The following is a 13,707-nucleotide window of genomic DNA, read 5'->3' on the forward strand; positions in this document are numbered from 1 at the left end:
AGTGAAGCCGCTGAGAGGCTCAAAGCATCGCAAGGCCATTTGTTGGATCTTTGGCAGACTTTGAAGACTGTCGACAGTGTCGTTGAAACAAGCGAAAACAATGAATTATGACTAGGAAGTTAATGAGTAGAAGCGTAAAAATAATTTTAATAAAGGTATTTGATAGTGCTGTGAAAATTAGAACGCGTGACATGAATAGAACATAATATAAGTACCATATTGCGTACGCTGATTGGTTGATTTACGATCTAGATGATGTCATTTTGCCCGCTCAAGTCATCATGCTCGCTCGTGAAAACATGAAAATTCAATAAGAAACTACGCAGCAAAAGATTATTTTGCCGTACAGTAAAGAAGCACAACATTCCAGAGTGAGTGTTTTACCTTCGAGAAGAAACAAAAGACGAAAATACTACGTTTCAAGGCGAAGATACAAACACGGAAGAAAAAAACAGCAAAATTAAGAATGAAAAAAAATTGAAGAATTAAAAAAATTTTTCCATCACATTTCACCCTGACTTATCCACAATGAGAGGAATGAGAAATATATCTTGTCCCAATTTACAAACTATTTAACTGCAGAGGAGCAAAACAATTCATTCAGAAACATGTTAACATAACAGAATATTAACATACAGAAAGTCTTTATCTTCAGTGTAATTGTGGTAACCACTACGTGCCAACACAAGGCCGATACAGAAAACAGAGGCAATCGCCCGCTCAAATTTCTCATTAAATCTTCTTCCGAGCAATTTGAATACATCCAGAGTGGTACTGCCTGTGTTTCCTGCACATTAAACCCACTAATGATCACTTTGTGGAAGTACTCCGTGTTTATATCATGCGGCGAAGTTGGCACTCATATTCACAATAAAGGATTTTTTCTGCGCCATATAGTGACGATGGATAAATTAATTTTATACGAGACAACATAAACTAACTTGTGCCATCCAGGCAACATCGTACACGATATCGTTTTGTTGAGAGAAAGATGCCGACTACCGTAAACATCCGCATGAAAACTATGCATAAGCCCTCCAGTGAATAAGCCAAACACGATCGCGACACATAAAAGCCTGTATATTTACATAATGCTCCATGCATTACCCACACACACACACCTCATGTAAAGAAGCGGGGATGGGGGTCCAGAATGATTTTGTGTTGGTGCTCTAGTAATTATACAATGACACTCAGTCAGTCTAGTTTGAATTATATTTCGATGGCTCGTTTGTGGATGTTTTCATGCAAATCTTAGCTAAGGATAGGGGCGTAGGCAACTCTCAACAGCACCCCTACCTCATATCCATCCTTGTATAGATTCCACACTGATTCCACCCCACCCCCAATGTATAAGTCCATCCCGACTCCCATGAATAAGTCCATGACAATGTACATATATGAACACAATCATACATATTTACCATCCCAAAGTCGCGATCTTAAGTGGTTCACAAGATTACATTTCACAATGTAAGGCCCATTTCACAGAAAAGACGACTTCATACCTCCTCTAAATCTCGTTTGGTCATTGATGTAGCCAAGTCGCATGAACGAAGCGTTTTGTTTTCTAATTCTGCATAATCAATCGGCAAAATCACCTTTCCGCAGTGTATTTCCATCGAAAGTTTTGCTCTATAGCTTTTGTGTTTATTTACACTTTACAACATAATGAAAAGATGAATAGAAAAAGTTCTTTCAGTAAAATGGTGTCGTACCTCTTATAAACGGGGGCCTTTCGTGCCTGACGCCGTGAGGTACACCAGGAACAGGGCCACTACCTGATCTCGGTGGCATCCAAGCTCCGTCGACATGCATGGGATGCACCCATTCTCTGTCAGCAGGCATCCAACCCGGGCGAATCTCGCCCTCCTGCCCGGGGAAGCGGACCTGCGGCTGTCCAACGGGTATCGTATTCCGAGATATATCATCGAACCTTGCCCTGACAAGGTTCGGATCTCCGGTCATGATTCTTGGTGGTACCGTTGAACTACCCATACGAGGAACGACTCCTTGTGTAGGGGGTAAATTGGGTGCGGGAGGTCGGTGTTGGTACGCCTCAATGGGGATGACCGGGTGGATTGGATGATCGGCAATTAATGGTAAACGTCCTAAATCATAATAAATATCAGCATAGCATTTTGCCATGAAGACCAGTTTCCACTTAACACTTTACTTGGCGAATTTTGTCAAAAGTTCGTTTTCGTTTTGTTTGGTGATTTTTCAGATCTGTTACATTGCCAAGTTAAGGGTTAAAAAAATCTTCCGCGGAATGTATGACTTTCTAGGTTGCGCATGCTGTCACCGGACAAATTACACAAAGTTGAAAAATTTCCACTTGAATAAACATTTTTTTCCACTGAAAAATTTGATGGCATCTCTTGCCTTACTCAGCGCGTGTGCAAAACCTGGATATTGTAGGTTCCGTGAAAAATTTTCTCAAACGGAAACGGGCCCAACGTAAGAATGCAGTTTCAACAAACACAACAGTGACGACGACAGTATCTTTATTCATGAAAGGTTGTCGTTGCCATCATTATTTCGGATGAAAACTTTATAAAATTGCTCATGACCTCATTTTGGGCTTTCATAGATCTCAAAAGGTTTGTGAACAACTTCTATGCATTGTTTTAGCGTAAAAAGTAATAAACTCGAAGAAACTATATATCCATTCTGTTGTAGAAAGTGTCTTCCTCGAAGCCAGGACTTCGGGTGCCATAAATAGAGAGAGATTTTGACGTTGATGGCGTGAAGTGAGAATTTTCATTTCCGATTACGTATTTCTGATTTAAACACGCGCACTCTTAATTAGTAGTGTATTTTTGGCGTGGCCTAACCTTACCCTAAGTTTCAACTAAGCACTACCTAACCTTACCCTAAGTTTCAACTAAACGCTACCTAATCTTACCCTAAGTTTCAACTAAACGCTATCCAACCTTACCCTAAGTTTCAACTAAACACTACATAACTTTACCCTACGTTTCAACTAAGCCCTACATAACCTTACCCTACGTTTCAACTAAGTACTACATAACCTTACCCTAAGTTTCAACTAAGCACTACATAACCTTGCCATACGTTTCAACTAAGTACTACCTAACCTTACCCTAAGTTTCAACAAAGTGTTACCTGTCCTTACCCTACGTTTTAGCAAAGTACTACTTAAAGCTTACCCTGAAATGCTCGGTCGGGTTGAGGTGGCAGGCCTTCTCGCATGATAGGGACAGCTGGCATTGGGTTTGGATACGAGGGCATTTCAGTCCGTTTGAGATCATTGGCAAATTCGGCCGAGAGATCGCTCGCCGCACTGCTAGCCTCACCATGATGTCGTCTTTTGATGTGTGCATGTAACTCACGTTGCGACAAATAGCTACGACGACAGCCCGATATACCGTAACGACTGCCACCGAAGGAACACATGAAAACTTGCCCGAGTTTCGCTTGTTCAATACGCTGTACAAGATCCCCACATCTGCAACGATTACACAAAAACTACGTTTACTCAAAACACACGCAGCAAAAGCATAGCTAGATAGAAACTTTGCAGCCGAGTTTTAAAAATTGGGAAAGATATGGATGATGCACATATGAATAGTTTGAGTTTTCACTGATGAAAAACTGAAGCCCTCTGCTAGATATCAAACTGAGAGCCTCAAACTGAAGAGTTGCTTACCTCAACCTCCAGTTCTCTATAGTTAAGAAAATAGGTGCAACCGTGGGCGTGGCAATGAGAGAGGGGGTGATTAATATTCATATATACATAATATGCAATGTTAAGTTCATTTGAAATCCATTGTTTTCTACGGATTATAACATGTATATATGAATACGAGCCTCGTACTCCCCCCCTCCTTAATCATCAATCTTCCAACGCCCATGGGTGAAAGAGAGAGAGGGAGGTTGATCTCACGTTCCTCTCTGTCACAAACTACCAAGGCAACAAATATTGAAGTGAATAGAAAATCAAGTTTTGAACGAACAGATAACGTACTGTTTGCATAAGCCGTTAAAATAAACTGTCGAAATTACTTCATGTTATAATAATCTGACAGCTTGCATTTACTGGCACGTGAATATAAATGTTGAAAAATTATAAACGGAGGTGGGTGATGACTGAGTCCCCCTAACTTGACAAAGAATTTTAACAGGGGGGCTGGGGCCCCCTTTAATACATCAATGCTTTTGTCACGCCAGGAGGGAGTGGGAACGTAAGTTTGATGAAAGGCAATGGACGTATGGTAATTTTTCCTTATTTGTATTTAAGTGAGTGAAAATATCGCTTGCTTTGAAAGTTAAAGAGAAATTGATATGTTAAAGACATATAACTCTCACCGTGGACATTTATCTCTGGACTTTTCAGCACATTCCAAACAAAACGTGTGTTTGCAGGGATTCTACAGGAGGGTGGAAGTAAGAAAAAGCCCTCATCAGAGAAAAACAATTCAAATTTAGAATTCATAATTAGAATTTAGAATTCATAATAATACATCTTATGGTGATACATGATATATGTTATGGTGATACATAATACATGATACATGTTATAGTGATACATAATATGGTCACGTGGTGATACATAATATGGTCACGTGGTGATGCATGATACATCATATGGTGATATCACCATGTGACCATATCATTTATCACCATAATTCATGTTATGCTGATAAATGATATGGTCACATGGTGATACATGGTACATCTTATGGTGATACATAATACACACAATACATTTTATTGTGATACATGGTACATGCTATGGTGATACATGATGCAAGGTATAGAGAGAAATTGTGCATTTCATGGTGATAAATGGTACAAGTTAAGGCATAAGCCGATATGTGCTGACTACATGTTATGGCAATACATAATACATGTTATGGTGATACATAATACATGATACGGTTATACATGATATGGTCACATGGTGATAAATGGTACATCTTATGATGATACATAATATATATAATACATGTTATGGTGATAAATGGGACAAGCTATGGCATAGGTATGTGTTAGATACATGTTATGGTGATACATAATACAAGCTATTGCAAGACATGGCAATTTGTGACTTTTCCAGTGAGCGAAAACAAATATATTCGCATAGCAAGAAGGAAAATTGTGCTAACTTCACCAGTTTTATGTAGTCAAACAAATTTAGTCATGTATGGTACGCAGAAATTGGTCAAGTATTTATAGCTTTACCATTCTTCCATACACCAGTATAGGTAATGCGCATATCTCACATTGGTGGAGCAAAGGATCTTGAACTTTTTGACCAATCAGGAAGATCTACAAGCAAAAACATAAAACTTCTCAAACTAAAAATTTCCCAGGTTTCAATTGCTGGCCATAAGTTTTTAATGTTTTGGAAACATCTATCAGAAAAGAAAAAAAGTTGGCACAAGTCTGACACATGTAAGCAACTAATTGCTCTTAGTGGAATTAGCCAAAAACAAGATCTCCAATACTGCTTTTGCTCTCCAAACACTACATTCAAAGGTGAATATTGCCAAAACATTAGTAAGTCCAAAGGGTAATTCTCTAATATAGTATAAAACAAATTCCGAAAAAAACAAGACATCTTGAGATTGCAAAATATGAATCAAAACAAGACGAGAAGTGAACTGTGAATTTTCGACTATATTTCAAAGTCATCCTCAGACAGCTGAAGTAAAGTCGAAAATTAACAGTTCGCTTTTGTCTTGTTTTGATTCATATTTTGCAATCTCAAGATGTCTTGTTTTTTCCAGAATTTGTTTTATACTATATTTTTTTAAATTGTCGGCTGGTCATGGTTTTTAATTCTCTAATGTCAAACTAAATGTAGGTATGCTCGTTCATAAAATTCAAATTGTTTTAGGATAAAATTCAAATTTTCCAATCAAAAACAGGGGATCAGTGGCTGAAGACTGTCCTTGAAGCTGATGCAAATTTTGGGATAGTTTCACGGGATTGATATAGACTAGGCCCTTAGGTACGTAATAGAAAATCATGAAAGACAAAATCTTTTGACAAACTCACTTTAAAGTTTCACGAATATTTTTTTCAAACTTTGTGTTAAAAACACTTCAACATGACCAGGCATTATTTATACACCCTCATATCAATATCAATAAAAAATCACAGTTTTCTTTAAAACAATGAAAAGTGATGGGAAGTGAACAAGATACCTGTTGATTCCAGTTTAATTCACTTTTCGGCTTTGCGGTTGATGTTGATTCTACATTGGACGTTTTTTTCTTTTTTCCTTCTTTATCACCTATATATGTTAAATAGCGGTCACAAAAAATACTTAGAACAGAAATTCATGATGCCATTGATATACCAGACCTGCCAGCCCCAAGGAATACAAAACCTTGAGATTAATGCAGAAAAACCGGGAGATCTGTCAAAAAAACTGGAGATTTCTATTCTTGTATACGACATATTTTTAGATTGATTTATTAGGCAAATGGCAATAATTACCTCAAGTGTTATGCACAAAAATTTTAACTGGCAGCCATTTTGTGTTACATAATTATACGAAAAAACGAAAATCAATGTCATGCCCAGTTATGTTTTGAATGCTATTCATCGAGTATTTCTTTCCATGCGATGAATAAAAATGCCAAAAACTTCTAAAAGTCTAAGCTTTAAAAAAACTGGGAGATTTAGTATCTTTGTCGGGAGGTCGGGAAAAATGCAGCAAAAGCGGGAGTCTCCCGGCGAAACCGGGAGAATTGGCAGGTCTGATATACTTCAATCTCGCATCTTCATCTATACAATCGACGTCAGGTCTTTTAATGAGCAAGCTACGTACAAAAATGATTACACGATTTACCACACCTTCAAGACTTGACTTTTTTTCACTTTTCTTCTTGTCCTTTTTCTTCGATTTCCCTTCTGATTTCGGCTTCAATTTCAATGATATCTTCTTCCTCACCATCTGATGAGAGAGATTTGCAGACGCTCGCTCAGAGTCGAGCTCCAAATCTGGTCAAAAACATCACAATGAGAAATTGCGAACTGTCAACTTAAAGACCAGAATTTTTTCAATAAATAGGAAGTAACTACTATCTTGATAAATAAGGACAAAAACCACAAGAAATCAATTAAATAACACTCAGTGTAGCCTGAAATGTAATTATTTTTTATCCAAATATCTCACCTGCGTCCGCCATTTTGAATTTAATGGAATACCGCTGAGAGCATGAAGGATAAAAAAGGGCTCAGCTAGATTGTATCGCTATTTTGAAACACTATGAAAATTTTTATAAACTTCGTTTTTTACGTTAAGAATAGAAGGATAGAGTTATCAATCTGATTATAAAAAAATAGCTTAGACATATTTTCATATTTTAACCAATGAATTACGCAGGGTGCTGTTAATAATTAGGGTTTGGATACTAGAACTAGAAGCAGATAGGTGGTATTCCTCTGAGGTAGTTTAGCGTGACTAAGACCAAAAACGAAAACAAAAAATCCACCCAAAATACTCAAAATATTATCAAGCAAAATCCTGAAGTTTCGCTTTATGATATTTTATGGCAAAATTTGGGTGAAAAGGCCAAAAGTACGTTTTGTGTGGGTGAATAATTTTCTAAGGGAATAAAAATTGATGGTATGTGGCTGTCGTTATTCAATGCATCGAAAATGCAGAAGACACGTTGGCTAGATCATGCTGTTAACTGGAAGTAAAACCAGGGTGTAGCCACGAAGGAGAAAATAGGGAAAGTTTCTTTCATGACATGTTAAAATTAACAGCTAAGATTTGCTTTTTTTCGGCGCGTACCTAAATGATTTGCCTTGATTCCCTTTCATATATCACTTTTACAAAATTTTTAGTCCATTTACATAATTTTAACGAAAAGCTTTTTTCTTATTGACTGATTTCTGGTTGAAATTTTTCTGATGTTTAACAAGTGCATACTTTTGAATAACTGTACTAACGGGCAAAGGCAACTTTGCCAATCCACCTTCCCCTTGAGTCTTTGAGTGAAACGACCTCCTGCAGTGAAGGACTTTTTTCCCACGATACTATTTTTTTAAAATCGTGCACCACTGCATGTATCTTTTATCCTAGAAAATGTTTTAGAACAATGTTCGTAGTTATAAAAATACTACGAGTAAGTGGATAACCATCTTTAAGTAATTTTATGGTATATCGTCATTGAAAAACAAAAACTTTCCCTGAAATGTTTTCAACAAAATATTTATTTTGGAAACGCTGACTTACAGCCAGTATTGTTGCGTGCGCTCTAATTTTACAAATAATCGCTTTTATTATTTGGCTAGCAGCAATGATTTAGCTAACACATTTTCCGAGAAGCCAAGTATTTCCTGATCACATAAGCACTTGACACTTCTGACGTCAGCGACGCAAAATAAGGTAAAGCCATCAAATCATACTTGAATTCGTCAACATTTTTTCAGCGAAAGCAAAGGTCGTCAACAGAAACGGTTTTTGGACAAAAACGACAGCAAATGATAGATGGCGCCAGTCACTCTTGTCAACTCTCGTGACTCTTTCATTATATCATTATTGCTGGCAAAATATGAAACATTTTAACAGAGTTGAGACAAAGCAAAAATGTTCCAACGCGTAAGAGAGCCTATGATGAACGTAATGCGAAAAAATTTTACACAAGTATTATCGTTACATGTAGTTGTAGATCGCCCAGGTTCGTCAAGCTCTGAGAAGAACTGTTAGTATTGATGTGGACTGACTTTCGATAACCTTAGCAACAGTCATCTTCAGAATCAATTGATTCAAGTCAAAACGTCAGTCAACATCAACAATAACAGTCCTTCTCAGGACTCCACGATAACCTGAACGACCTACATCTACAAACATGTAATGTAAAATCTCATTTACTAAAATATATATATAGTAAAAGGATAACTTTCTACATAAGAGAAGTGCATGTGTTCTGGATGGAAAAATAAAAGAAACATGCAGAGCAATAAATTTTATACTTCATCCAACCAGTGGCCTATATATTGGGGTGGGACGATCATTAGTTAGAGGGGAAGCAACATTCATATATGCATATTTTAATCCGCAGAAAACAATTCCTTCCAAAGAAATGTGAAACGGCAGAACATGCACATATAAATATCCACCATTCCCAATTGTCGAGCTGGGTACGCCAAGCACTGCATCCAATTGCTTTGAAAATATTTAAGTGTTGAATTGTTTTTCATGATTATCATAAGCAATGTAGATAAAATGTAAATGCGTCAAAATTGCAAGAAGTAAGTTTACCACACGGTGAAGAGTTTGCAGTCTCTTTTGTGTAGCTTGAGAATGTTAAATCTGAGAAATAAAACTACTCTGTGCGCATTTGAAACACACATGACCTTGCATTAAATCTTCAAGAAATTCACAGGAAATTTTAAGAGCTTGTGCTAATTTTGTAAGAACGTATATTTAAGACCAATTTAGTGATCTTGTGTTGAGTTTAAAAAAACTCAAATCAAAATCTTGTGCAGAAAATCTTTAAAAAATCCATCACCAAACTGGACTGTGAAACCTGACTTCGTAAGAGTTCATTTACATTTACATTTGTTAAGATTCATTTATACTTCCATACGGTTAAGAGTTCATTTATATACATTTGTATGAATAAGAAAAATTACTCAAGACTTTATGATGCTAGGCCTTTTTATACCGAATAATCAATCTGACATTTCTGGATAGGAATTCATTAGCAAATACCATAAATGTCTTGTCATTTGTATGTTTGACGATTCCGGTACCATTTTGAGCATATGTAACTATATTAACGAATTGATGCTCCCTTTAACACAAAACTGCCGTTGTCTGATCAGTAATCAATGATCCGTATTCCATACTTCAATACAATACATAACAAAGATACAAACACTTTGTACAAATAATGCAAAAAGAATGAAAGAAATTACAAGTTTCAAACACCCTCGCCTGTCGGAAATGACGACTTGTGCTGCTGAATATTCTTGTGAAAATTATTCCTTTTTTCCACGACAGGCAATGGAGGATTCTTGTTTGCTAATCAAATATAAGATGCGTGTTTTGATGCACCAACTTATTCCATCCCATCTATTTTCGGTACAATATTATCAATACCGAACGCAGCCGATTGCCTAGGTCGCATCGAAGTTGCCATGTCAAAAGTAGTGGTGATCTCTTCAACACTTCCCAATCCGTGGTTGACGACACCACTCTTTGACCGCTCACAGTCTGGTTTCATTTGCACGGCAGTGCCACCTGTTTTCAAATCACCATTTTTAGTCTTCCTTTTTAAATAAGTCACAGATTTCATGGTGGAACTTGCACTGCACTGACGAGCAGCCAATGTAATCGAAGGCTTCACTGCAGGCAAATACAGCCTAAGAAGTCTTCTCATCTCGTTCTTGATGTCCTGCTTCCACATTGCGTAGATAATAGGATTGACAGCGCTGTTCGCAACAAGCAGTAATCTGGACACGTGGATGGCGTTTTCTGGAACGCGCATCAAGTTATATATCGTGACAATAGTACGGAAAGCTGAGAAGGCCCAGCACGCCACGAACATGAGAACGACAGTACCTAAAATACGGAGTGAGATCCAATTGTGTAATTATATTTCCATTTTCATTTGTTGCCCTCCTTTTATGTAAGCCTTTACTTAACACCAAATTTTATATTAAATTAAAATTAGTTCAAAATATTATATAGATTGTTGGTTTTGCACTACCAGTCATGCTGTTTGTTTTTTTTATATATTTGAAAAAATCCTTCAGATAATATGTCCAACTTCATTAACTTCTTTTCAATAAATACTTCAAAATATTTCGTAGAAAGCGTTAAACTACATAAATATAACTGGAATTCTATACCGACAGTCAAAACATAAAACCTATAAAAGCTGTTGAATTAATCTCAATCTCCTTACAACAGTAAAAAAATTCGACTTCACCAAAGAATAGACTTATATAAAGTCGATGAAAGCTTTCAAGTCATTGCCGTAGCCAGCCAGCAAGTTTGGTCAAGCTAGACTTTTACCATTGTTAATTTCTTTAGAAATTTCTAGTTTTTGCACCGAATATCTTATAGCACGACCTAACGTACAGGCTGGTTACGTCACTGTTTCAAGACACACATTCAACAGTCGATGATTCGGTTAATCAGCGGTCGATGTTTTCATTTTTCAAGAAGTTCAAAAGTGAAATATTACCAAAAATAGTGCAAAATACAAGTGAATGATTAATTCCAGACATTTCTATGCATGGGATTGGGAAGCATCGTTTGATCCCAGCATGCCATGCGTTATGCTACTGTTCATGTCTTCCGTTTGACAACACTGTGTGCGTGGTGTTGCAGTGTCTTGGACACTTCAACTTTTTTTAAGCATTTCTACGGCAAAGAAACAGTTGGACACTCTAAACACAACAGATTGAAACAGAAAATAGGCACTCACCGAATACTTTCAAGGTTGCTTTTGCTTCTCTTGTTGATGTCACGGAAGCGTTATCAGGTCCTACACCAGAACTGTTGACGGTTGTTCTCAAGTGATGAATGTGCCGGCTCTGTTTCCATGCAACGTTCACGATAACAGCATACACGATCAACATGATGAGACAAGGGCAAAACACGAAAATGACGACTTGTACGGTATAGTAAATCTTGTCGTATGTTTTTCGAGCACTAGAAGACGTGTTCGTATATTGCCAAGTTACTGGTATCAGCGCGACTACACTTGGTATAATCCAACTAAGTGCCACCCCTTTGATAACTGCCCCACGCGTTACCCTCGTGTGATAGCGAAGTGGTCTAGTGACGGCCAAGAAGCGATCGAACGTTATGCAACATAAATTGCAAACGGACACGAACAGAAAAGCATCGTAAAATAGTTTTGTTAGCAGGTTATCGCACTTCTCGTACATGCATGCCAAGAACGATGGAACTATTCCAACGCCGACGACGATATCTGAGAACGCCAAAGACATGACCATGAAATTGGTTTTCGAGCGAAGTTTGGGTCTTGCTGCCACAAGATAGACGACGATACCGTTGCCCAACAACGTAAGTATACCCAAGATAACAAGGCCAATGACAAACCACAAGGGGAATTCGGGATTTTTACTTGTACGCACCCTCAAAGAAGGTTCAGAAGTGGTGAAATTTGTCGACGAGAAAATTGTCGTTTCCATTAATGGCGCTGTAGTGAAAAGTAGACCTGTGGTGGCGCTGGTGGTGCCCGAATTGCTTGTCATATTAATAAGGGTTCCGTTCATCTCTGGGGTGTTTATGATGATTCGATTCATAAGCTCCGTTATTAGCAAGAAAAACAATTATCAGTTCGAAGTCGCCGTAACACTTTCACCTTGCAATATGACATATATATTGTGGCTCAAATCGATACACCGACAAGACTTTTCCTCGATTCAATAACTCCGTGTTCGAAACAGCCGTTTACACCAAGTTGGATCCGGCATAAATACGCAAGTCGTGTACGCAAGATGCCATTCTCATCGAGGTTGGAGACGGAGAGCTGGAAAGAATACGCGAACAGTTCCTTCCCAATGGGCGGTCTTAAAACTTCTATAGCTTTGTGAATGCAATAAAAAAGTGCAAGTCATGCGATGAAAAAATTTATGATTAAAACTAACATTGTGGTTACAGAAACTAAAAAGTTTTTTCTCTTTTCAAATGCGTCAGATCATATAACTTCATTAAAATCCAACGCCAGGGGAAACGGTTGCCGTTTGCTAGATACGTCTTTCCTTAATAAATGCGTGGGATATTTATTTTTTTTTACCGCAGACCATACCTGGGAAGATAGCCTGTTGTGATATTTATGTAAGCAATGTGCATAAATGAAAGGGGTCATTGATTTTTAAAGCTTTTATCTCTTCACAAGGAGAAAAATTAATGCAAGATGAACAATATAGACATTTTGAAATTGTATAACATGAACAATTAGCAGATTCACGTCGATAAGATCTTGAAAAATCTTTAAAATTTGAAACAAGCATGTGTTTCAATGTGGAGAAATGGAAATATATATTAAATATATATAAAATTATTTAATCGAAAATAAAATAAACCACGAATTACTTCATCGGAGAATTCTCCTGACGAGTGTGGCAAGTTAAACAACTGCCATACAAAACAGTTCTGTAGGGAATAAATTTCGATGAAGTAATTCGTGGTTCATTTTATTTTCAATTATACCGCTCTGCCGTGGCATTGAGCACTCTATCCGTGCGATTTTGTTTGCGATAGTTTCTATCACAAAATCCCATTATATAAAATTATTTATATATATTTCTTTATATACACACATTGTTACACACTTTGTATACATTATAGTTATCCTTATTATTATATATATTATATATATTACTTTTATATTACTTTTATATTACTTTTATATAACTCAATCCTTACGCCATAGTTTCTATAAGTTGTCTATCAAATCACCATTTACCGTGAAGGTAAAAACATCACATGATGTAAGGGCATTTTTACACCGATGATTGCTGGGAGCCTGGGGCAAATCACGCCGAAACAAATGAAGAATCACTGGATACAAAGATCTCGAAGCATTCCAATGACTTGTTTGGGAATCATCATATACAGTTGGCAAATTGAACTAAAAATACACGCAAGCCACATGGAGTCCCGTTCTTTATTATGGACATTGATCTGAATGTTTGTCGAAAGCATTCCGGAAAAATCTATCATACATAGAGAAA

The 13,707-nt window shown here is 37.1% G+C and overlaps 2 protein-coding genes across 2 annotated transcripts; both read right to left on the minus strand.

The window, feature by feature from the left end:
* Positions 1–1,197: 1,197 nt before the first annotated feature.
* LOC124434955 (E3 ubiquitin-protein ligase Hakai-like) lies at positions 1,198–7,173 on the minus strand. Its single transcript, XM_046984911.1, has 7 exons — positions 7,154–7,173; positions 6,832–6,978; positions 6,177–6,265; positions 5,209–5,295; positions 4,333–4,394; positions 3,174–3,472; positions 1,198–2,111 (listed from the first exon to the last, which is right to left on the minus strand). The coding sequence occupies exons 1-7, from the start codon at positions 7,164–7,166 to the stop codon at positions 1,699–1,701; spliced, it is 1,110 nt and encodes a 369-aa protein (XP_046840867.1). The 5' UTR covers positions 7,167–7,173; the 3' UTR covers positions 1,198–1,698.
* Positions 7,174–9,394: 2,221 nt separating this feature from the next.
* LOC124435334 (histamine H2 receptor-like) lies at positions 9,395–12,831 on the minus strand. Its single transcript, XM_046985270.1, has 2 exons — positions 11,427–12,831; positions 9,395–10,555 (listed from the first exon to the last, which is right to left on the minus strand). Exons 1-2 carry the CDS (start codon positions 12,271–12,273, stop codon positions 10,053–10,055), a joined length of 1,350 nt encoding a protein of 449 aa, XP_046841226.1. The 5' UTR covers positions 12,274–12,831; the 3' UTR covers positions 9,395–10,052.
* Positions 12,832–13,707: the final 876 nt, after the last annotated feature.

This window comes from Xenia sp. Carnegie-2017, unplaced genomic scaffold (genome assembly GCF_021976095.1).
Source record: "Xenia sp. Carnegie-2017 unplaced genomic scaffold, XeniaSp_v1 HiC_scaffold_14, whole genome shotgun sequence".
NCBI lineage: Eukaryota > Metazoa > Cnidaria > Anthozoa > Malacalcyonacea > Xeniidae > Xenia > Xenia sp. Carnegie-2017.

Bases quoted from the DNA above. Each gene is read 5' to 3' on its own strand.
- LOC124434955 (XM_046984911.1), bottom strand. The intron at 6,266-6,831 runs GTGTGGTAAATC...TAACATATATAG, and splicing joins AAAAAAGTCAAGTCTTGAAG to GTGATAAAGAAGGAAAAAAG. The intron at 2,112-3,173 runs GTAAGCTTTAAG...ATTATGATTTAG, and splicing joins ACCCGACCGAGCATTTCAGG to GACGTTTACCATTAATTGCC.
- LOC124435334 (XM_046985270.1), bottom strand. From the start codon at position 12,273: ATGAATCGAATCATCATAAACACCCCAGAGATGAACGGAACCCTTATT. The intron at 10,556-11,426 runs GTGAGTGCCTAT...TCCGTATTTTAG, and splicing joins AGCAACCTTGAAAGTATTCG to GTACTGTCGTTCTCATGTTC.